Here is a 24,015-nt window from a genome sequence, read left to right on the forward strand (position 1 = left end):
ATTTTTATTGTGGAGCGCTCCATTCACCCGGCCAATCAACGCCCGGCTCCAGCCGGGAACGCCCACCTTATTTTCCGAGCTGCCAATCGGGGAGCTCCCCCTGCCGGACGCCATTTTGTCGGCGCGAGCGGCGCTTCTCGGGGTCTCCTGCTGGCCGTTGGATGGAACCTGTTGCTCCCTAGTTCCGTGTTGTGCAATGGACGGGTGAGTTATCCTGGTCGTCTTACGTGTTCACTCGCGTTCGGTGTTATCTTTTGTCCGTTTTAGCCACACACGAGAACGACTCCGCAAACGCGTCGTCGCGTAACGTGAACCAGAGCGGCCGCCGGTGTTCGTGTTGTTCGCTTAACTGTCGATAAAGTTGTGTTTGTGGTGTTAGCGGGAAGCTAGCCGCGTTAGCTGCCGCGTTAGCCTCGGTGCAGGCACAAACCCACACTTCAACTCCGGTAACTGGCCTCTAAATTGAGGCCTCGTTTATCCGCGAAACGCGCTCTCTTATTTAACACCAAGCCCAACACACTAAGATATGATTAATTAATACGTTATGGGTGTTCGTGACTAACCGACGTGCAGTAAACTTCCAGTAAAGCTTCACCATGTTCTCACGCCCACTAAGCTAGCTTGTAAAGTAATTCTGCCACACAATCCTCCTTTTAAGTGTTATTTAAATATATGTAACGTTGGCTACAGGTTTTGCATGTGTGCCGAATGTAAGATCGGTCCCACTCGGTTCATTTAAGGTGAACACTTTGTGTTACTGTGGGTTCGTTTATCTGAGGATTCGGAAGAGAAGTTCAACATGACTGTGTTTAACGAGGAGTTCAGATTGCTCGATGACGACCTGGAATTACTCCGGTGTTTGGTGGCAAAACGGTTTAATTTTATTCAGACGGTTACTTTTGAAGCAAGTCTGTTATAAAAGTGTAGTTTTGGTAACGTGTCGAATTTGAATAGAGTTGCGTGACTGTTGGTGTAAAGACGTACAGTTGTCTTCTGTGAGGTTTTGTGCGTTCCTTATTTCATGCGGAATGCTGAAAGTTTTAAATATTAAGTTATTGCTGTTTTAAAGTCATCAGCAGGCGCAAACGTGACCCCATCGAAGTGTTGTCGAAGGGAGGAAACATGAGAGCAACCTGTTTGTCTGCAGCCATCTGCAGTTCCTGTTGATGCTTTCAAAGTCCAAACACACACACACATCTGTTTTCCATTGATTCCAATGAGCATCAATGTGTTTGTTGTTTTTCACCTGCAGGAGTTGGTGAGCATTTACGACTCCAAGCACAGTTGATTGTGTCCACTGCTTTTCTTCTCTCTTTTTTTTCACAGTTAAATGGGAGGCGTTTGAGTTCCTGCAGTGAATATTTGTGTGTTGTTTGGGCCCATTGGTGCCCTGAGGGTCTTCCACCTGATTTCACTTTCTGTGCTTTCACATCAGCTTCAGCCCAACCAGCCGGTTTGTCAGCCGCCATCTTGGAGTCCGTACACGTGACACCTGAAGTCAATTCACATGTGCCTCAGACGAGCATTTCTCTTTAGTCTTTAGTGCACACAGTGACGCAAATGCTCGACGGGACCAGACCGGCACCGTGGGGGGCGATCTAATCCAGACCCTCCCGGCCCTTAGTCCAGTCAGAGAGAACAACTCTGACGTTTATCTTTCATTTCCCCTCATTGTGTTTATTGTTTTGCACCAAAATGCAAAGTCCATGAATGGGATTCTCAAACATAGATGCGTACAGTTGTCTTTGGTCACGGGACTGTTACAGCGGCGACTGGTGTTGGTTGTCACGGTAGCAACGCGCGTCGGTGGGGCCGCGAAAGCTCGCCCGCGAAGGTGTTGGCTAGTTAGCAGCGTAGCTCCACGATGCTTTAAAGCTTCCCTGGTTACAGATATTGAGCTGAAGAGTTGTCGCTCTCTCCTCTCCTTCTCCGTGACCACAAAGCAACGAGGACGCATCACGTTGTTAAGTTCTACTTAGCGTTTCCACTCCACTGGTCTGTGTAGTAGTTAAAAAGCCCAAAGAGGCGGTTACTCCGTAAGTGTGTTAAGCTGGGGGCCTTACAGTGGTCGCCGTGGCAACGCTACGCGTAAAAATGGCCGCTTCTGACTGTCCTGTCACTTTGAATTTAAATGAGTGTCTCTTCTGCTCCCTTTTTGTGTGTCTATGATCTGAAAATGACTAGTTAAAGGAATATATAGTAAAGGAGGACTCTGTGTCCAGTTCAGTCTAAATCATTCTCAGTTTGGAGATGAATCAATTATTAAAGTAGTTTATCTATTTGTTGATTATTACTTCAGCAGATCAACCACTCTCTCCACACAACACAGAGGAACCATAAAAACACATCTTAATTAACCAAAGTTTTACATCTGCCGCTGTCGGGTCACATGGCCCAGAGCGGACTAATCAGGAACCAGCTATTAGCTGCTGTTTTAGCATCAGAGATGTTGATGACAGACGCGTTCTATTTCCTCATCTCTGTGATGGAGACAAGAGTTCTTGGTTTTCAATGAATCTACTATAAATAAGTCAATGTAACGTCCAAATGGTTTCTGAATATGACAAAGAAAAGCTTGAAACATTTCAGATGCTGGAATCACATTATTGTCGGAAATTGTTTATCCAATATTATTTGCTGATTTAATTTCCGATGGTTTCAGTTCTAGAAAACACAACTCTACCAACCTCTACTCTCTGGTTCCCTTCAGAACCTGAGTGTAGAATCACTTTTCTGATGTGGATGCATTTTTCTGTCGTCATGCAGGACCCGCTGATACTAACTGATTCATCCATCCTTTCCTATTTAGAATTTTCTCTTGTGTGAAGAACTGTCAAACATCACAAGCTGCAAAAACAATCGAAGGTTAATTTATTTCTTTACATAATGTTATTTCTGCTACTGACGATGTTAAAAAGCCATAGATTTGAACTTTTTGATCTCTAGAGGCAGAGCTAAATTTTGTAAGTACTCATGTTCATATTCTTTTGTAACCCTTTTAATCAATAATCATACGTTTAACCTCATATTGAATAATTAAGACCTCACGCTGGCTTTTTTCAAGTGGTGAACCATCAATATTGTTGCGGCTTGATGAAGCTTGGCGGCTAAGCTTCATCGCTTTGCTCCGTGTTGATGATCATTGGCGCAAATGTCTCTGTTGCTTAAATCCTGACTGAGCCGAGGGTTTAACGTCATCGCTGCCATGATCATTAAATATGATCAGCGCATTAAAGGGAACAGCTCCCTGACTCAATACTGTAAACATTCATTGAGAATAAACCCCTCTACGTGCAGAAAGACGAGGGCCGAGAGACTTCCTCTCAGAATTGACATGATGACAGTGAACGCATCGCTTCAGTCAGCTGGTTGACCCCGGTGCATCTCTGCTGGGTTTCTGCGCCACTCACTCGTCTCCACGGGCTTCAACCTCATTTTTAACTGTGTTGGTTTGTTTTTGAGTTTTTCTCACCTGCTGCTTCTAACACGCTGTCTTCTCTTCACAGCAGTGTCCACCAAGATTTAACAGTTGGTACTAAGGTAGGCACCTGCTCCCTCCTCCTGCTGACCCCTCTTCCTGCCAACCCTTCCTCCTCTTCCTCAGCTTTCTGTAACATGAGATTCATTCATTCAGGAGTCCCTCGCCTTTATTTAGCTGGGTTCAAGCTGTGTTCAAGGACTCAGACATTAGAGTTAAATGGACAGAAAATCAGTCAGCAACACGTTATTGATGATTAATAATCTACTGCCTGGACAAACCGACTTTAACATCCAGCCTCAGGTTATCGGATCTTAACATGCCGAGTATCAGGAAACGGGAACCAGTTTGTCCACTCTGGTGTCACTGGTTCTACTTGAGCCAGCTCGTTCATCACTGTAATCACCTGTGGTGGGCGTGGCCTCCGTCTACCTGAGGTCGAGGCAGGCCCTGCACCTTTTTGAATGTCATGTTTGTTGCTTCCCTTTCACGCGAAAGGTCTTTCCGTTGTCGAGAAGGCCGAACATCTTCTTGGTAGGGCTTTTATTATGAAAGTCAGTTGTATGGTAGATATTTGATTATTATTATTATTACCAAAACACAGAATGACGGCTACTTTTACTACTCTACCGTCGCATCTCCTCCACGCCCTCTTTGCTACGACTAAGCTTAACGTCCCCTCAGGCTCCTCCACCGACGATGACCACTGTGCCACGAGACTCGCCTTCGTCTCTCGGGTAAAAGGTTTAGTTTCTGTGGTCTGCCGTCCAGCTGCTGGTGTTTTCTGTCAGAAGATCTGAGAGTCTGGAAATAAATCCTTTATTTCTGGGTCTGATCTCCCGGCAGCCTGACATTCCTCTGATCGGTATGCGTACCAATCAGAGCAATGTCGGTTTGCGGATTTTATGACCAGAATGTGAGCCAAAACCACATGAGGAGCAGGAAGTGACGGGAGGAGGCGGGCTCTTGATAATCACAGGTGTCCTTTTCCCTCCGGCGAGTCACCTGAACCCTGAAGAACGACTGGCTCCTCTTAAAGGAACGGTTTGGGTTCCTTGCAGCCGCAGATGGTGGAACTTCTCATACAATATTCTCAAACATCTGAACATTTGGCACAATCGTCCAGGTCACGAAGGTCAAAGGTCACTGCGACGATGACATTGTGTGGCTCGGTGCCACATACTGAGATACAAAAGAGATGAGTTGTGTTTGTCACGGGGTTGTTAAAGGGGGGGGGCGATAAGGTTTGTCTCAAGCCAGTGACTTGACGTTGAGCCAGTCAGCGAGAGGACGGGGTTCAGGTGAAGACTGTCCGTCCTCTGGGAGACAGACCGGTCAGCAGCTGTCAGACAGCACATCCAGGTCCACAGACCAGGACTCGGGTTTCTGCTCTTTTATTCATGAGCGGCGCTGTAAGGAGATCGGAGCTGCTTTTGTTCAGAGGAAACACGAGCGTTCATCTCGTTCTCCAATCGGCATTTGGTCCAATAATCAATACGTAGTTTTGTTTGTTTCATAGATGAAATACTTTTCCGGTTCCTTTGATACAAGCAGGTCTCGGTGGGAAACAAACCCGTGTCCTTCTCTAAATGTCTCTTTGGCTTCTCAGCCTTTTGGTGGTGAGTGTCAGCGAGGTCGATGGTGTCAGGAGTTACTGAACGCTGTTTATTATTTACCTTCTGAACTCTGCTGTGAGAAACAGAACTGTTAGTCTACATCTGGTTTCAATAAGCCCCCCCCCCTCCAAGAAGTTGGACCTGTCTCATATTGACCGTTAAAAGGACAAGAGGGAGTTGAGTGGGACACGTGGCTCTCTACTGCCCCCCGGTGGTGTCTCCAGCGTCTGAATGGGAGGATTTCCTGCTTTAGTTTGTCTTTTCAAATGAAAGATCACCTTGTGAGGGACGTATTGTTTTTATTATTCCGGTTCGCATAGTCAAACGCGGCAGCATGAATGTCTTCGGTTCAGAGGCAGACAAACCTTTTGTTTTCTTGTCATTCTTCTTCTTAACGTCTAAATTAAAGGTGAATCGCTGTTGTTGTGTTTCAGAGAGGATCTGAAGAGACTTTCCCCAGCGTCTCCATCGGCCCGTATATCATGAGCACCACAGGTCGGATACTTTGAGGTGGCGCCGTACGTTGGCAGTGTGGATGAAATAACCCCGTCCTGACGCGCTGTCGTTGTCCCCTGTCCTCTGCAGCCAATGGAAACGACAGTAAGAAGTTCAAAGGTGACATAAGAGGTCCCGGGGTGCCGTCCAGGGTCATCCACATCCGCAAGCTCCCCAACGACATCTCAGAGGGCGAGGTGATCAGCCTCGGCCTGCCGTTCGGGGACATCACCAACCTGCTGATGCTCAAAGCCAAAAACCAGGTGCGGGACTTTCACAGTTGGTTCTCTGCTCGGCCGGCTGTCCTCACCTTGATGTAACCGTCCTAAAACGATCCGTCCCTTTTACAGTAGATGTCTCCAGTCAACTGTCCCTGCTAATCTGTGCGCTGTCCCCCTTTCAGGCCTTCTTGGAGATGAACTCGGAGGAAGCTGCTCAGAACATGGTGGGTTATTACTCCACAGTGATGCCCATCATCAGGAACCATCTGGTCTACGTCCAATTCTCCAATCACAAGGAGCTCAAGACGGACAACTCTCCCAACCAGGAGGTACGACTCCCTCTAGACGACAGGAGCCTCCTGAGCAGCTGATCTAAGCTCGTCCATTCTAAGCACGTGTCCCTCTCACCCGTGTTCCCTCTCAGAGGGCCCAGGCCGCTCTCCGGGCCCTCACTTCTCACGTGGACCCAACTATGGTGGCTCCGAGCTCCGTGCTGAGGGTGGTGGTGGAGAACCTGGTGTATCCCGTCACCTTGGACGCGCTCTGCCAGGTAAACGCTGAACAGCAGGAACAACACAGGCAGGAGAGGCAAGAACTTTGATCAGCTCCGACCCGAAGAGGGGGCATTGGACTGATCGGTCTCCCGTCTCGTCCTCAGATCTTCTCAAAGTTCGGCACGGTGCTGAGGATCATCGTCTTCACCAAGAACAGTCAGTTCCAGGCTCTGCTGCAGTACGCCGAGGGAGCCTCCGCCCAGTCCGCCAAGCTGGTGAGCATCACTTCCTGCTGGTCTCTCTCTCTCTTTCTCTTGACCCACTTGACCCCTCCGGTGTCTGTGCTTCAGTCTCTGGACGCTCAGAACATCTACAACGGCTGCTGCACTCTGAGGATCAGCTTCTCCAAACTCACCACCCTCAACGTCAAGTACAACAACGAGAAGAGCCGCGACTTCACCCGACCCGACCTGCCCTCCGGGGACAGCCAGCCCAGCATGGAGCACCCGGCCATGGCCACCGCCTTCAGTAAGTCACCACGCTACCCCCCCCCCCCCAACACACACACACACACGGTGGTCTCTTCGATGGTCTTGAAGCAGCGGTTCAGGTGTTGCTTCTTGTCTGCAGCTCCAGGTATCATCTCAGCTGGGCCGTACGGCGGAGCGACGCATGGCTTCCCGCCGGCCTTCACCCTCCAACCGGCAAGTAAGTGAACGCACGATGGGTCTCAGTAGAGAAGCCCGGGATCAGTTGGGGACGTTTCGGAGGATATCATTCCTCATGAAGACCACCGATAGTCAGAAAATAGATCTACAGAAATCCTACCTGCTCCGGGGTATTTATCTCAATATCCAACATTCCGATATTTGGACTCCTCTACACCTCTGAAGTTTGAATTCATTTTACAGTAACAACATATTTAGGGTTCTTAAATGAATGCTGCACAATGTCCCTTTTTAAAAAAAAAATCTGTAAACCCCTGAGAGCCAATCGCATCTCCTGCTCACTGTTGCCTTTATTACAAAATAAGAGCGTGCTGTAATGCTCTTCCCGCCTCTCTCAGTGTCCTCTCACTATCCAGGCCTGGTCCCCGCTATGCCCGGGGCCCTGGCCTCCCTGTCCCTCCCCGGGGCCACAAGGCTGGGGTTCCACCACATGTCCGCTGGAGTCTCTGTCCTGCTGGTCAGCAACCTGAACCCTGAGGTGAGTCCTTCACTGCGCCGGCCATCGCGGTCCCTCCTGCTTCTTATCGCATATTTGTTGTTTCCTCAGACGACTAAACTCAAAACCAGCAGCGATCTTTTTTCCTGCTGTAAGCTGCTCCTGCTTTTCCTTTGTGCAGTGCATTGTGGGACAGCATTGTTTATTGTTATATTCATTGTTTCCAATTAGTTTTTTAAACCATGTAGGACAAATACAGAGGATGTAATCCTAGAATTCAATGTAAGAAAACATAACACCAAAGTATCTTGTTATAATGAAACTAATAGCAGCGATTATATTAATGTGCACACACACACACACACACACACACACACTCAGCAAAGTGCTGTGTTTCACCATCTGACTTCCTGTAATGTTTTGAGCATCAACACACACACACACACAACATGTCTAGTCAAATGTTACCTCCTCTCTGAAGGTAATTAACCTCCTGATTGACCCCTCACCTGTCTTTTTTTCCCCTGTTTAATTTGTTGCCATGGAAACGGCTCGGACCCTCCACCTGTCCTGCCCTCCCACCTTTACCTGTCCTGTCCCTCCACTGCCTTCTCTGCTGTCTCTAAAGAGAGTTACGCCCCACTGCCTCTTTATTCTCTTCGGTATGTTGTCACTTGCTTCTTATTTTGAAATTTCAGTAACCCGGTTGTTCTGATTTTAAGTTCCTGTTTTTGTTCTCTTTTTCATTTGTTTTTAAGGAAAAGTAATGAGTTTGCTTTAGTCACATTCTGCATGTTGATTTGAGTCCATTCACAATATTTGCAGCTTTTTTTTCTTTTGGGGTTTTAGATGCTTTTTTAGTTTTTTTAAGTTTTTTTAATGACGGTTTTTGCTTCTCAAAAGTCATCATGTGTTTGGAGCCAAGTAACAGAAATGAAGACACGTTATAACAGATTTACATGATCAAAGTATAGAAAATAAAACCAAATTTATCTTGAAATGAATAAATAACGATAATTATCACTCGTCACAAACACTTGTGTGTTGTGTTAAGTGATAACAAACATGACAAATAATTTTAAGAGGGGATGAATAAAAAGGGATCGATAAAAGAAAATTCTTAATGATAATAAAAAGGTGATTAATAAAGATACCTACTTAAAATAGGTTAATGAGAATAGAGTTGATGGGTGTGAATCTGCAGTTCTATTATTTAGTGTGAAAAAGTCTCACAGCGCGTAGAAGCTCCGCTCCATCACGTGGAGGTGGAGGAGGGTCACGGTCGTCACGGTGATCATTTTGGCCGGAAGCTGCATTTATTGTGTTCCATCTCACTTTGGATAAGTGTTCTGAGTTTGCATGCCGGGTTTCTTCTGCATGTCCAGACTTCCCGAATCGGCCTCTCGGCCACACTCCCATAATTCATAGCGGCTTGGCAGGCTGCAGTCAGTCGCGTTTAACGGAGTCTTCGCCATTGCGCTTGTTGGACTTCCTGTTTTAAGGAGAACTTTAACCTTTTGTCTGCTGTTGTTTCCGGCTGCTTTGTTAAAGGTGTTTATGGCGACGTGATGAGAGTCAAGATTCTGTTCAACAAGAAGGAGAACGCTCTGGTCCAGATGTCGGACTGCACACAGGCTCAGCTAGGTAACCCGCGGTTACCTCCACTGGGCCAACGTTCAAGTCTTAACTCCGGTGATCCCGTCGGTCGGCAGTTAACCTTTGACCTCCCGCTCCGCAGCCATGAGCCACCTGAGCGGACAGCAGCTGCACGGGAAGTCTCTGCGCATCACGCCGTCCAAACACACCAGCGTCCAGCTGCCCCGGGAAGGCCACGAGGACCAGGGCCTGACCAAGGACTACAGCAACTCCCCCCTGCACCGCTTCAAGAAGCCCGGCTCCAAGAACTACTCCAACATCTTCCCGCCTTCGGCCACCTTGCACCTCTCCAACATCCCGTAAGTGCCCCCCCCCCCCCCCCCCCCAACCCTAACCACCCCCCCGGCTTAATGCCCCCCCCCAAACCCTAACCACCCCCCCGGCTTAATGCCCCAGCGACGTCACTGACGCTCCGTTGTGTTCGCAGCCCGTCCGTGGTCGAGGACGACCTCAAGATGCTGTTCTCCACCTCCGGAGCCATGGTCAAGGCCTTCAAGTTCTTCCAGTGAGTCCAAGCCCCCCCCCCCCCCCCCCCCCCTCCTCAAATCCCCTTTCTCTGATCTTCACCATGTGTCTTTGTGAACGTCCTGCGTCGTTCTGTTTCCCCGCTCAGGAAGGACCACAAGATGGCTCTGATCCAGATGGGCTCGGTGGAGGAGGCGCTCGAGGCCCTCATCGAGTTCCACAACCACGACCTGGGGGAGAACCACCACCTGCGGGTCTCCTTCTCCAAGTCCTCCATCTGAGCCCTTAGACTCCCCTCGCTGGTGTCCACTACACTCCCGTCATTCCCGCCGGTCTGCAGGAGCCACCGGGGAGCCCGGTGTGATGTTAACTTATTTTTTTTTAAACTCATTTTTAGGTTCTTAGGGAGGATTTTAGGTCATTTTGAGAACCGTGTGGAGGAAGCAAGAATTCTGGAGTCAATCAGACGTCGTAATCAGAAACCATCTGTCTCCATCCCGAGGTCCCGGGCAGGATTGTTGAGTTTGTGTATTCGTGTCCTTCTCGTTTTGAAGCCGTTACCCTTTCGCCACCTTTTTGACTTTAATCCGAGAATCGAGGAATTGGAGTCGGCCTTCTAAACTTATTCCTCTGGAATGCGGACTAAGTTTATCATAATCCCGACTTTATTAACTCTGAATTCTTTCTCTAATCTCAGTTTTCCTGTGGTCCTAATCCTCTTCCCTCTAAAGATTCCCATTCGAAGCAAAGCTTGAGTTTAAAGTAGCCCCCCCCCCCCCCTCCCCTCCTTCATCCGTGCCTTATTCCTGCAGACACAATGACCTTTGACTCTGACATTAAAGTCAAATCTCCCCTCGTGCCTCTGAGCTGGCAGGAAGCAGGTTTACAGTTGGTAAAGGTTTACTGTTGTGTTACAAATATATATCTTTATTTTATTGGTGTTGTTTGGTGCCGCTGGCGACAAACATGTGAACTCTTTCGGTCGGTTTGCCGCTCTTTTTTTTTAAATTTTTTTTTTTTAGATGCCCTTTTCTTTTTCCTCTTCATTTCTATGTACGCAATCACGTTTTATTCAAATCAAACCTTGTAGAAATATTTTAATCATTCCTGACCTTTTACTTTTTTTTCTTCTTTTTTTTTTTTTTAGTTTCTGTGGTGTTCTGTTAGATCTCTGAACGGTTTTTATTTATTAGTGTTGTGATCCACTACAGCTGAAACCAAAAACGGCCTTTTTTTTTAGATGCAAACAAACCGCCTCGGGTTGCTGCTCAAAGGACCAAACCAGCAGGAGACCCACGGCGCTCAACTGGTTCGGGCCTTTGACAGTGTCTTTTTTTTTTTTTTTTCGGGGGGGGGGGGGTTGTTTCCATCGGTGACTCCGATCCTCTGTGGAAACAAGGCAGATGTAACGAGGCGTGCCTTCTGAGACCCACATCAGGTGTCAACGCCTCTTCGCTCACAGATGAAAGTCTGAAGAAGAAAGAAAGAAAGAAAGAAACCTGCGGCCGTCACAAACGTTCTGAAACCACAAGGTGCTGGTTTGGTTTCTTTGTCTTAATATTATCACGTCGACATTCCAGCCTGGACCCAACGTGATGCATTCAAGGCACCTGGGACGTTTGCCCAGCTGTGCCTGCGTTTAGGCTCCTCCTCCTCCTCTTGTGTTTCCTTTTTTTTAATTGGATGGTCATGTTGATGGATCAGAGCGCCGCTCATCTCTGCGTTCAGACCCAGCGGACCAATCAATACATTTATTAAGCGTCTGCTGGATGTAAATATGAGTTTCTTTGAGGAGGGGGAGGGGGGGGGAAGGCAAGAAGTCCAGGACACGGCGAGGCTGTTTTCTCCCGGGTGACTTGAATGCATCGCAGGCGGATGAACTTGAATCATGTTTTAGGGCACATTTCTGTGTCTGAGAGCTGATTAGTGGTTTTATATCTGATGTATATTTTGATTCTGAGCCTTTGACTGTTTGTGTCACAAAGACAAAAAAAACAATTAAATCACTTTTTATCTAAAACTGTCTGAATATTTGTCTAAAAATGTCGCTTTTTTGTTTCTGGGTAGTTTTGGTGTCTTTTCGATTGATTACTAGTAAATAAACAGCAGTTCAATTCATGATGAAAATGATCATTAATAGTTCACAATGAACTCAGTGCATTAGTCACAATACTGATGATTATTATATATTAAAGTACCACAGTCACACCTCTGAATAGTTTTTGACTGACTGAAACAAAGTTAGAAATATTATCTAAAGAAGTTCCAATGATAACTTTTAACACATTTCACTGATGGGAAGTATTTAAACTTCGTACTTCGTACAGTATTTTAATGGTGATGTGTTTTATGATCAGAACCAGCAGGTGGCAGCAAAACACAGCTGTCACGACCGCTCGAGACAATAAATACAGCTAAATGTGTATTGGTACACTAGGAATACTTTTTATCCATACATTAGTGCTGTGTATCAATACATATGTGTACTGTGTAATATAAGATGTGTATATACACATATTGTGTATTTATTGTAATGCTCTGTTAATACATACTGTGTATTCCTTGATTTTGTGTGTTAATACAATTGTAGGAACGCTGTTTACTAATACACTAGTACTGTGCATTAATACATACGTTTTCTGAATTATTACATTTTCTGAATACTGTGTATAAAAACTAATGTGTGTGAATGAATTCACTAGAGAAAGGCTATGTATTAATATCTTATGTATGAATAAATAATATGAATTCAGTACACTATAATACATAATACGAATACTGTGTCTTAATACCCAAATCCTGTGTAGGCTACTATAAAAATACAATGAATGCTATATATTATTACATAATATAAATAATCTGTTAATACCTTAATTATCTGTATGAACAATATAAATGCTGTGTTATAATACCTTAATGCTGTGTATCAATAAGTAATATGAATGCTGTGTATTACATATTATGAGTCATTTATTACATTTTGAATCACTAAAACAGAAGAATTAAACATTCTCTTATTTAATCAATAAATTCCAAACGGAGAAACTTTTCTCAGAATCTTCACACCTAATCTTAAATCTTCTTTTCATGGTTGAACTATTTTTCTTTGTAAACTGCTTATTTTTTAATGTGGAACTTGTGGAAAGTGATGTCTTTTTTTTTTTTAAAGCATTTTTGTTTCTATCCGATTATCCATGAATCAGTCAATCAATACGTAAACCTCCAAGAGGAAGATAATGAAACAGAAGAAGTGAAGCAATCCGAGATCTGAAGCTTTACAGACTGAAGGAACTTCATATCCGTATCTTATCCCCCCCCCACCCTCCTTCACCCTCTACCCCCCCATGTTGAACCGGTGACACACAGTGGAACAAAGAGGGATTGTGGGTAAAAAAAAAAAACGCCAGCTTGGTCAACTCTCACATGGCTGTCAGACAGGAAACGTTTAACATAATCCTCCACACATGCACACACACACACACACACACACACACACACACACACACACACGCATGCACACACACACACACACATTCTGGGGATGAACACAATAACTGAAACACCAAAATCAAACTGCAGCAGCTTTCGGATCAGAAAGTGTTCATCACTTTAATGTTGTAAAAGAACAAAACAATTCTTAGTTAATTAATAAAATAAAAAGTACATTTCCCACTGAGAAGGAGTGGAAAGTAAAGTACATGTCTCAGTTGAAACGCTCAGTTTGCCGTTTTGTCCGTCGCCATCTTTTAGTTTATGGGACCAGCGGACAGGAAGCGACCACATGAGGACTCGGAGTGAGGCGGAGACCCGCCAATCACTAAGTGAACATCATGTATTGAAAAAGACATGAACATAGAGATTGAGACCGTAAACTCAATGAAAAGTAATTTTCTCATAGACCCCTATGGAACCAGAGGAGTCGCCCCCTGGTGGTCACTACAGAGAAGCGGCCATTTTCCCATAGACTTCTATAGGACCAGATGGAGTCGCCCCTGGTGGAAAGTAGAGAGAATGCACCTATAACACATGAAGCATGCTGGTCAAAGATGGAATCTGACATGTTTTGGGTTGAGAAAAGTGTCATAATGGCGTGACTGGAAGCTAGCGTGGAGATTGTTCAATCAATACACTATTATCATTGAAATCAACTATCTAAATTAATTTGGATCACCTCCCTTCAGTGTAAAGAGCTATAACGTGAGTCCTGTCTGTGTCAAAGCGCCGGCTAGCGTCATAGCTAGGCTAACGTCATAGCTAGCCAAACGTCATAGCTAGGCTAACGTCTTAGCTAGGCTAACGCTGGTACCTAGCAGCCTGCAGTGGGATCTCCTGTGGGGCGTACTGGTTGAGCATTCTGACCAGTAAACTGTATTTTGGGACCTTCCTGGTCTCAACGGCGGCCCGTGAACGTCCTTCAGTCCATTTCACGCGGAGAGTCGGAAATAAAACATCAACCGCTGTGTTTGTGGAGGTCTGATCCGGCCAGTCCAGGAACCACCCGACCCGTTTGGCTGGTGTCTTTTAAATGTTGAAGACACTTTATCCGAAGTTTTCCCAAATAATGAGAAAAATATTTGTTTTGATATTAACTTAAATAGCCAGCGCTCCTCTGTGGTGACAGCACTACCGAGGAACATGTGGATCGTGAAGTGATGTGCTGGATATTTCGTGACTTTTCTGGGACCAGCGGGGAGCATATTGGCTGAGCTCAACAAGGTGTGCTAATGCCCGGTGGGCGACTACTTTAAATGCTAATTCCGCCCGGCGCTTCCCGCGTCCCCGAAAAAACACACCAGCTAACTACCTCCGAGCCAATCTCTTCCTCCACATTTCCTCGAACCCTCCGCTCGGCTGCTCCCGCAGAGTGACCGCCGTAAACAAGCACAACATGGCTTGCCCCGGCGGCTTATCCTGGAGAGAGGCGGCGCGCTCGGGCCGGCGTGCCTGCCCGGGCGAGCAGTCACGCGTGCTGGAGGCGGAGGAGAGGAAACGCCGCGGAGTAGAAGGAGAGAGTCTCAGCGTGCGGCTAATGGCCGTCCGGCTGACAGGTGCATCGCGGATTTAACCGGGGACGGCTCGGGCTGCTTTGCATCCGGCTGACAGCTCCGGCGCTTCTGCCTAAAAGGCGTATTATGCAAACGTTCAGGTTCACTGGCCTCCCGTCGACAACGCCGTCTCACTCGGCGACCCCTCCGGAAAGAGGGGGGGGGTCGCTGCGTCCTCCGGCCGGCCGCCAGGTACCTCTGTTCACGTGCGATGAGACGTGAATAAACCGCCGGGCTGCAAATTAACCCTTTAATTTAGTTTGAAATCACATGGAAACACACGGCCACGAACATCCATTATAGTGAAGACACTTATTTTAATCATGCATTCTGTGCCCCTTGGCAAATGGATGTGTGTGTGTGTGTGGGGCGGTCACCAACCCAGAACCCAATCTGAACCTGTCAGAGCCGTCGTTTGAAGGTGCACCTGAAGTATTGGAGACCAGCCAATGTGTCTTCACTTTTCAGGACGCAAAGAAGGTCCTCACTAGGATAGCTACACAAGTACAAAAACACACAAACAGCCAGCGGGTCAATTAAAGGCTGATGGACGAATCAGCAGACAGTCCATTAACTCTTTTGTCCGTGCGTCCGTCTGTCGGACTCCTGCAGAGACCGTCTCCTTCAGCAAGGACAAACAGGCTTGACAGAAAAAAACACAAAGAAGCCTCATTTTTAGTTCAAAACTGGTAAAGAAAGATGGCTGGATGTCGGATCTGGTTCAGGTCCTCGGACCAGGTCCATGGACCTCTGACCAGGTCCATGGACCTGGTCCTTGTACCAGAAACCGAGTTCAACAAAGCAGCGGATCTTCTGGTTGGACTAAAAACTAGAACCTCTAAACTGGTCATCAACTCAGTAGATCAAACCAGAGTTTATAAATCTGGTCATTGTCACGTTGTCGTTAAAGGGGCGGGGCTTAAATTATCCAACCAATCACAACTTAATCAACACTTAATTAACTGAAGAGCCAATGAACCGACATTAAGTTTTCTACTTGAATCAAATTCTCCTCTAATTCAGAGCTTCACTGGAATGAAGTAGTAGTTCAGTGGAAGTAATACTCGTTGTAGTAGTACCTGTAGTAGAACTAAAATACCACCAGCCCTTTGCCAACAACTTGTAGCCAACCAGTCTAACCAGTAGTCAGCACCACACAAGGTGTGATGGGGAGGTCCTGGGATCATGTGTCACCAGATGTTTCATCCAGCTGCAGTGAGAACAAGTGATGTAATGTTTTAACGTCTCTCTCTCTCTCTCCGTGGTCAGTGGATGTTGAACGCCCGGCGCTCTGCATTTATTCATGAGACCCTGTGAAAGTTTAATAGAGCAGCTCCATTAATCCGTGAGCCTGTTTTAAAAGCAAGAATTAAAGATTCATCTCTCTCTCCCTGTCTTCTTCCTCCTCCTCCTCCTCCTCCTCCTCGTTGAAATATGTATGAGTGCTGAATCACTGGATGAGAGGAGACTCGTCACTGCATCCTTCAATAAAACATTCAATATGTAAGTTCACTCAAACACAGAGAAACATGGGTCACATGACTGATCTCTTTTTCCTTTATTTTTATAACAATTCATTTATAATTTCCTGCCTGAATGTTTCATAATAAAAGCCTGCCCGGGAACAACATATTTACTCTGCTGATGCATTTGATCAAGGTGATAACAGTAATAAGTGTATTTTGTGTGCTTACAACAAAAGAGGAGCAAGAATCCAGCAGAATAAATCCGCCGGAGATGAAATGATGGCTTTTAGGTTTCCCCCGTTTGGACAATCGTGTCCTTTGGCTTCGGGCTTTTATTGTGAAAAAGGAAGCGTTGTCACTGAGGACCCTGTCAGAGGTGATCCTGCAGGGGGCGCTCTGAGTCCTGATCACACTCCCGGGACTTCATCTGGAGACCATCTGATGCGGGTCCACGGGACCAGGAGCAAAAAGTTGCCTCACATGGAAAAATACTCCAGTAGAGTACAAGTACCTCACTTGAGTAATAACACTTCTACATGTGAGGGAAGACCTTTGACCTTTGACCCCTGGGACGAACCAGGTCGGGGTGGCATTCTTAAAACAAGAGCCTGACCTCAACCATGCTCTGATGGACACGGAGGGGACGTCTGTCCACAAGGGATGAGACAACAAAAGGGACAAGAGAGAGAGAGAGAGAGAGAGGGAGAGAGAGAGGGAGAGGGGGGAAAAAGAGGGTGAGAGAGAGAGAGAGAGAGGGAGAGAGAGAGAGGGAGAGCGGAAAAAGAGGGTGAGAGAGAGAGAGAGAGAGAGAGAGAGGGAGAGGGAGAGGGGGGAAAAAGAGGGTGAGAGAGAGAGAGGGAGCCCCGTGAACTATTAGCTCCGCCCCCCCGCGGGTCGCACCGGGAGCAGTAAGGACGGAGCCGGTGACGGAGACAAACGCTCCTCCTGCAGCTCTGAGTAACTTTATTTTCTTTGTCCTGTTTCTCGGGTTCTGCTCGGCTCCCTTCGGTTCTGTTGGGCTCTGTTCGGCTCGGCTCTGTTCTGTTCTGCAGCGGCAGAGAGACGCACGGAAAGTTTGATAGTCCAGGATCCGGCAGAGCGGGATCGGAGACCCGGAGACCCGCCGCGGACTGACGGCCGAGGTCTTGAACTTCCACAGCGATCCTGCACAGACCTGAAGACGTGAACCCGATCCCCGCGACCGACCCGGACTCTGATCCGGTCTCTCCCGGGTTCAGTCCACCCGGACGCACATGGGCGGACCGGGTCTCTGCGTGCACGCAGTCCTGCTGCGGATCCGACTCGGTTCTGATTGATTGAAGCCATGCAACTTTTGGACAGTTAGTCCTGCAGGAGGGGGACCTGGAGTAGAATGGATTATCACCGCGGAGCCTGCCGGGAAACGACCAGCTTGAACGCGAGGGAATGAAGCAGCGATGACTATTGATTATTGATTTCTACAACAAAAAGAAGAAGAAGAAGTGATTCATCTACAATCCTTGTCCGCGGGGCTCTTCGGAGGCTTTTGATGTGTTCTGGTTCCGGTCCGTGCGTGTCTCAGAGCTGAAGAGAAGAGCCGGATGTTCGGCGGGACGCAGCGCTCCGCCACGCCGCACATGGAGCGCTCCGGGCGGCCGCCGTCGCTGCTGCTGCTCGGCCTGCTGCTCCGGGTCTGCTCCGCCGTCACCGACGACCGGCTCATCTCGGACCGGTACGCGGTGTTCTGGAACAGCTCCAACCCCAGGTGAGACCCGGGCGGAAGTTCAAACACTTTAGTTTTTGTATCTAAATTGAGAAAATAGAAACAAGTTTGAGTCGGATTCAAGGAAATCACAATAACACTTTAAATAATGAATGATCTGCATTCAGAAACCAATGTGGTGGACCCATGTGGACCCATGTGGACCTATCTGGACCCATGTGGTCTCGGTTCAAGCTGACTACGTTTGGAAAATATAAGATTTAAAGTGAAGAACATGTTAATTTGAAGCTGTTTAACCAAACACGTGTTCAGTTTTTATTTCCTGAAATGTATTGTTTTTGGTCTTTGACAAACGAACACAAATTGATTATGTGAAATCTGTAAAAGAAACATTGTTTAATCAATAATAATTCATAAGTAAAAAATACGTCACAATGATCGTTTTATAAAATATTGATAAGTCAGTTCATCAGTAGAATCAGCAAGGTTAATCAATAATTTAAATAATTCATAAAAATCCTTCTTCCGTTGATGATAAAAATGAATAAAACAACCATATTCACTTAAAATGAATCTAAATGAGATTTAAAATGACGTATGGATTACAGAGAGACTATTAATGATAATAATAGATCATTTATCAGTCAGTGCCCCCCCTCGGCCCCCCCTTACAGGCCCGACCTTTGACTTCTCACACCAACATGTCATTTGTTCTCTTCTTCTGTGGTTTTTCTGTAATATTTCAGGATGAGTACTGAACTCTGCCCTCTGATTGGCCGGCTGCACTCTGAACTGTCCGATAACGCTTTATTTTTCGCAGAGATTTAGTTTTATTTTGGAGGTTTTACTGCAGGAAGGAAGTAAATCAGAGACGTTACAGTTAAAGAACAAACACATGTTCCATTTTTCATTCTGTGTGTGTGTGTGTGTGTGTGTGTGTGTGTGGTCCTCCAGATGTAAGCCTCGTTGCACTATTTCTGTAGTATTCCTGCAGTTTCCTCTGGTACTCTTGTTGTGGTATTCCAGCAGTACTCCTGCAGTACTCCTGCATCGTTCCTGTAGTTTTTTTCAGTGTACTCCAGCAGTACATTTGGTTTTTGGCAGTTTTCCCACAGTTCTTCTACAGGAACATCTGGTGTTCATCACTCCTGGTTTTATTATTTCATTATTCGTAACTATTGTCAACATGTGTATTCATGCGTGTTTATGCATGATCTATGATCCATGTTCCACATCCTATGTTCTATGTTCTATGCATGTAGATCGACTCGGAGCCCAAGACAAATGTCCCTGCGGGACATGAAGTAAATCTCCTCTTATATTCTACAGTATTCCCTTTATTTTTCCTGCAGTCTGCAGTTTTCCTTTAGCATTTCTTATTCACTGTTCCTGTAGTACATTTTGTACCATTCCGTAGTACTGTGTTTTCAGCAGTATTCCAGTAATATTTCTGGCAGTTTCTTTTCCCACAGAATTCCTTTTAGTATCTTCTACAGTATTCCACTCAGTTATTTTCTCGTATTTTCTGCAGTTTCTCATCAGTATTCCTTTAGTACATTCTGCAGTTATTCGTCTAGTTATTGCCGCAGTATTTTCTGTAGTATTCCCATAGTTCTTTCTGTGGTACTCCTGTCGCATCCCTCCTCCCCCCCCCCCAGTGTGAATCCGCTGACCACATTTGGTCACAGCTGAGATCCAGTTTATTTATCAATGCCAATGAATCGATCTTTTGATATTGTGAAGCACTCGATCAGCAAATAGTAAAAATACTTCACACCTCGTAGTACTTCAGTGTGTGTGAAGTAGCTTTGAGGTAAACTTTGTCCTTTTACTGCATTCCTACTATTCGCAAACGTTTTTTTTTTTTTTTTTTATCGAGTGGAACTTTAAACTTAAAAGGAACTCGTCTCGTCTTCCCCGTTGGACGGAAAAATGCATCAGACGTTGTAATATTCCTAAAAATATGAGACAAAAACCAGACAGGTAAAGAAGGAGCGCTTTTGGGGTTTGACGACCGATTAACACAAAAAAACAGTCCGATCATAAATTCTTGTTTGTGACACCAATCGATGATTCACAGCGTCGACGTCCAATAAAACCAAAGTGTTCTCTCCGCCATCAAGGTGATGAAATTCATTCAATGTCACATCATGTTTTATTGTATTATGATGACACCGTTTGCTGAGAAATGACTTCATTCGGATCTCGTAGCGCTTTGTGGATTTATTGATTCATTATTGTATTATTAAATCCTACATTGTGTATTTAAAAACTCAAATTACCTGAAAATGTTTCAGTTTGAATCGGCGAACGTCAACAATTATTTCTCTTACGCCTCAGTGAATGTTCATTTTTATTTTGGTCCTGTTTCCCTCGTCTATAAAATGTAAATATCTACATTCATATCAATGTATTCATATGTTAAATGTACACACATATATATTTGATAAAGGTATATTATGTGTGTATAAATATACTGTATATACATGTACGTATGTATATGTGCGTACATGTCTATTCGTGTATGTGTATATACAGAGGTGTAAATAAAGAATAAATAAAGCGATGACATTTTCCGTTTAACTAAACAAAAATCCACTAAAAATAAAACCGAAAAATCGATCCGCTCTGACGTAACAACTGTGTTTCTTTTATGAAACAAACGTTATTTAAGGAAACGGGTAGTTATTTACTTAACAAACCGTTATTTTACAGAACAAATGTTGTAGTTTTACGGAACAACGATGGTTAAATCACAGAACGAATCGCCGTCTCTCGTTCGGCTCAAAACTCTTTAACCGATAAGCTGATTTTCTTCAACGTAATGAAACGTAATGAAGAGTAGAAACGATACGACATCAATATCCCTCCGTTTGCATATCGACACGTTTTATCACGGCCTCGCTCCGTAAACGCAGTCAGAGGAGTAAAGGCAGGAGGAGGAGGAGGAGGAGGAGCTACCAGACGCCGCCCTCCCCCCCCCCCCCCCCCCAACTGTTTAGAGTTGTTGACTCGAGGGATGCAGAGCGGCTTCTGATTGGCCGGCTGGTGAAAATCTACATAAGACATAAAAATGATAAAGATGATAAAAGAATTTTTTCCTGCAGCAACCTGCCTCCTCTTTTTATTTGTGTTGGTATTTTGGACCAATGAAACGTCAGCGTTGTGTCAGCTGGGAGACTTTCTGTCAGAGCCTCTTCACTTATTTTTATATTCTCTCCTCCTCGTGTCTCAGCACTTCATCATGCTCTCTGCTCCCCGCTCATGCATTTTAATGTCTGACCCACATTCATCTGCGCGCACACACACACACACACACACACACACACACACACACACACACTTTGAAGTCCTGGCCGGAGCTCACTGAGGAGGAGGAGGAGGAGGAGGGTGAAGAGCAGCAACCTTTCCCTGTGTTCTGATGAGAAGCAGCAGGTCGGACCAGAAGTCGAGCAGAGAAACTTGTGAAGGTTGTGGTTTGTTTCACATTCCTCTCGTGAAACAAACCACAACCAAAGAAAAATACCCCATGAGTCAGAACTCAGCGCGTGCTTAGCTTAGCCTAGCCTAGCTTAGCTTAGCATATCGTAGCGTAGCATGAAGCCTCGAGGGGGAAACTGACGGACTGTTTATGGGTCAAGAAAAGCTCTGTTTGAATGTGTTCAGATTGATTGTGATTGAGTCAAAACTGAGGACATAAAACTGATCAATCAATCAATATTCAGATGATTTCGTAATCCCTAATCCCTGGACCGAAATAAAGGCTACAAATATGAATGATTGCATTGCTTATTATTTAAATATAGAATAATGCAACATGAATACGCCCGATGTGATTCAAAGCCTGACATCACAGGTTGACCTCATGACGTCACGAGGGACATCGTGACCTTGTGACATCATGAGGGTGCTCATTGACATCACAAGTTGAAATGGTGAAGATGGCGCCATGAGGTGAAATGGTGACGGGACGCGGCGGCGTTACTCGCCGTCTCCGCTGGCTGGTTCCAGTCTGTCCTCCGATCTGGTCCGTTGGGTCCTGGTCGAGGGATCTGGAGTGTTTTGAGGGGCTCTGAGCAGATGTTGACCTTTGACCTCGGGGCGGCCTGAGATTTAAGGAATGGAAAGAAAAATATATGGGATTTCTGAACGAGAAGCAGCCGACTGTCCGGCTGTCAATCGGCCGTTTCCTGAGAGCGAGAGCGGCGTCCCCCTGCAGAGAGGACGCCTCGCACTGACACTCGGACCCTTGTTCCGTCCTAAAGACTCAAATATTTGTCCCGTAAGCGAGTTTTTTTTGTACATTTCAGACGATGAAATGAGCCAGAAACATCTGTCATTGGATTTTATCCGACAGAAGATCTTCATCTGACAAATATGTCTTTAAACACAACAAACAGAATCCGTTCAGATGTTGATTCAGAGTTTTGAAGGAAGCTTTAAGTGTTTCTGTTGAGACCAAAGTGAACAGGACGTCGTTGTGAAGACATCCGAGGACACGGAGCCAGAAAAGTCTCCCTGAAACGTCTCTCAATGTCCTCAACGGTCACCTCCTCGTCCACATGCAGTCAAACCGCTTCCTTGTTTAGCTTTTTAAAATAGTCGTTATTGACGTGAATTAAAGCAAAAGAAAACCCCTCAAAATGACGTCATTTTAAATTTAAGGACTTAAATGAAAATGTCTGCTTCCCGTCAAACTTCCGTCTCCCGCTGAAGGTCCCGAGCTGATGACGGGTTTGTCTTCAGCGCTCGTCTCCGTACTTTGATCAAAACGTATCCATCGTGCAGAAAATCAAACTTCATCTGGGAGGAAATAGGAAACACATTTGACGTTTCAGTTCAGTTTTCTTAACACGTCGTTTTTTTTTTTAGATGAATCGATTCAATAAATCTCTCGTGATGAAGTAAAAACTTCTGGTCTCAGCTTCATTTTGAAGGCTCCGCTGAGGTCGTTGTAGTGTTGACTGTCTTGATCTGGACTTGTGGAGTCTAAATGACCAAAAATATCTCTACATGTATGATCTAAATATACCGTCATAGGAGTATCTGAATATACGTATATTCAATCACCATATTGATGTGTACCTATAGACACGATAATGATAATCAATAATGTTCAAAAGTGGAAACCGTTGGAGATAAGCTGTGTGTGTGTGTGTGTGTGTGTGTCCTTAAACAGGATTAGCAGCAGCTCAGGTGTCCCTCTAACAGGATTACGTAGTCCTGTAGAGTTCACTGACGGCGTGTTAATCCCAGTTATTTGGCCTCATAACAAAAGGTGTGTATCAATAAATAAAACACAGCTGTGGGTGAAACTTTGAGCTATTTAACCTGCTCACCTGCCGGGACTCTTCTTCTTCTTCTTCTTCTCTACTGAATCTCCTCCAGAGTTTTTTCGAAATGTTAAAAATCATCTCTGGATTTTTCAGATGAATAATGTTTTTATCTCTTGTCTCCTGATCAAAGCATAAATATTATTCAAATAGTATGAAGTAAATCGCGTTGAGATTTAAAAAACGTGACATGAAGTTATGACGCGTTAAAACTCAAAGTCAACTGAAACCGGATCCCGGCGGGTTCCGTGTGCTCCAGACCCCCCCCGGCCTGAACTCACCACAGGGTTTACTGAGACCCGCCGGACCCTGAACACGAGACCTTCAGAGTCCTGTTCAGCACATCGGGTTCTTATCGGATTATACAAAATGAATATAAAGTTATTTTCTTTATTGATGATAGTTAGAATAATCTGCTTGTATTTTTTCATTAACAAATATACGATGAGAACAAAGTTTAAACAGCGTCAGAATAAAAAGCTCTTGTTGGTTTTCCATAGTTTGAGAATTATAGAAAACGTACTCCTGGAAAAAGCCTAATTTTTTTATTTATGGGTATATATTTCCCTAATAATTTCCTTTGGAAGTGAATGTAATACTAGGCCCAACCGTGTTATCCCTAACAAGTCTTAATATTAAAATTAAGTAAATTAAATGTAATAATAATGACTGATCCAAAACTGGTCAAAAAATTAGTTGAGTGTGGAAAAAATGTTTTTTTAAAAACTTATTTCAACCCAAATAAAATAATAAAAAAATTCTTTCAACCACAGATTTGTGACTTAATGCATTTTTAAAAAGTTCTCCTCAAAGAAAATAATATGTTTGACAGAAGCATCTGCAGATAAAACGTAGTGAAAACACAAAAGTATATTAAACA

At 45.2% G+C, this 24,015-nt stretch overlaps 2 protein-coding genes across 6 annotated transcripts in view; both read left to right on the forward strand.

The window, feature by feature from the left end:
* Nucleotides 1-130: 130 nt before the first annotated feature.
* On the forward strand, nucleotides 131-11,907 carry ptbp1b (polypyrimidine tract binding protein 1b). 5 transcript variants are annotated; one of them, XM_037469841.2, is made up of 16 exons: nucleotides 131-204; nucleotides 2,810-2,865; nucleotides 3,507-3,540; nucleotides 5,529-5,589; nucleotides 5,680-5,852; nucleotides 5,993-6,139; nucleotides 6,235-6,360; nucleotides 6,469-6,579; nucleotides 6,655-6,832; nucleotides 6,935-7,012; nucleotides 7,371-7,510; nucleotides 8,097-8,130; nucleotides 9,020-9,112; nucleotides 9,207-9,423; nucleotides 9,552-9,629; nucleotides 9,738-11,907. In XM_037469841.2, the coding sequence occupies exons 4-16, from the start codon at nucleotides 5,577-5,579 to the stop codon at nucleotides 9,868-9,870; spliced, it is 1,521 nt and encodes a 506-aa protein (XP_037325738.2). In that variant the 5' UTR covers nucleotides 131-204; nucleotides 2,810-2,865; nucleotides 3,507-3,540; nucleotides 5,529-5,576; the 3' UTR covers nucleotides 9,871-11,907. The 5 variants fall into 5 exon arrangements, with proteins under 5 accessions (XP_037325738.2, XP_037325739.2, XP_037325736.2 ...); XM_037469842.2 differs by having other exon boundaries at nucleotides 3,510-3,540; XM_037469840.2 differs by lacking the exon at nucleotides 131-204 and adding an exon at nucleotides 1,359-1,453.
* A 5,034-nt stretch (nucleotides 11,908-16,941) lies between these two features.
* LOC119216974 (ephrin-A2-like) overlaps nucleotides 16,942-24,015 on the forward strand; it is a 35,713-nt gene continuing 28,639 nt past the window's right edge. Inside the window, exon 1 of the mRNA XM_037470244.2 lies at nucleotides 16,942-17,844. Coding sequence (XP_037326141.2) covers nucleotides 17,681-17,844 — 164 coding nt within the window. The 5' untranslated portion in view covers nucleotides 16,942-17,680. The remainder of the gene's footprint in view (nucleotides 17,845-24,015) is intronic.

The sequence above is a fragment of the Pungitius pungitius genome, chromosome 7 (genome assembly GCF_949316345.1).
Source record: "Pungitius pungitius chromosome 7, fPunPun2.1, whole genome shotgun sequence".
In the NCBI taxonomy this organism is placed as follows: domain Eukaryota; kingdom Metazoa; phylum Chordata; class Actinopteri; order Perciformes; family Gasterosteidae; genus Pungitius; species Pungitius pungitius.

Excerpts from the sequence above, each read along its gene's own strand:
- ptbp1b (XM_037469838.2), top strand. Across the intron at positions 6,140-6,234 it reads ACAACTCTCCCAACCAGGAG|AGGGCCCAGGCCGCTCTCCG; the intron begins GTACGACTCCCT and ends GTTCCCTCTCAG. Across the intron at positions 7,013-7,370 it reads CTTCACCCTCCAACCGGCAA|TGTCCTCTCACTATCCAGGC; the intron begins GTAAGTGAACGC and ends CGCCTCTCTCAG.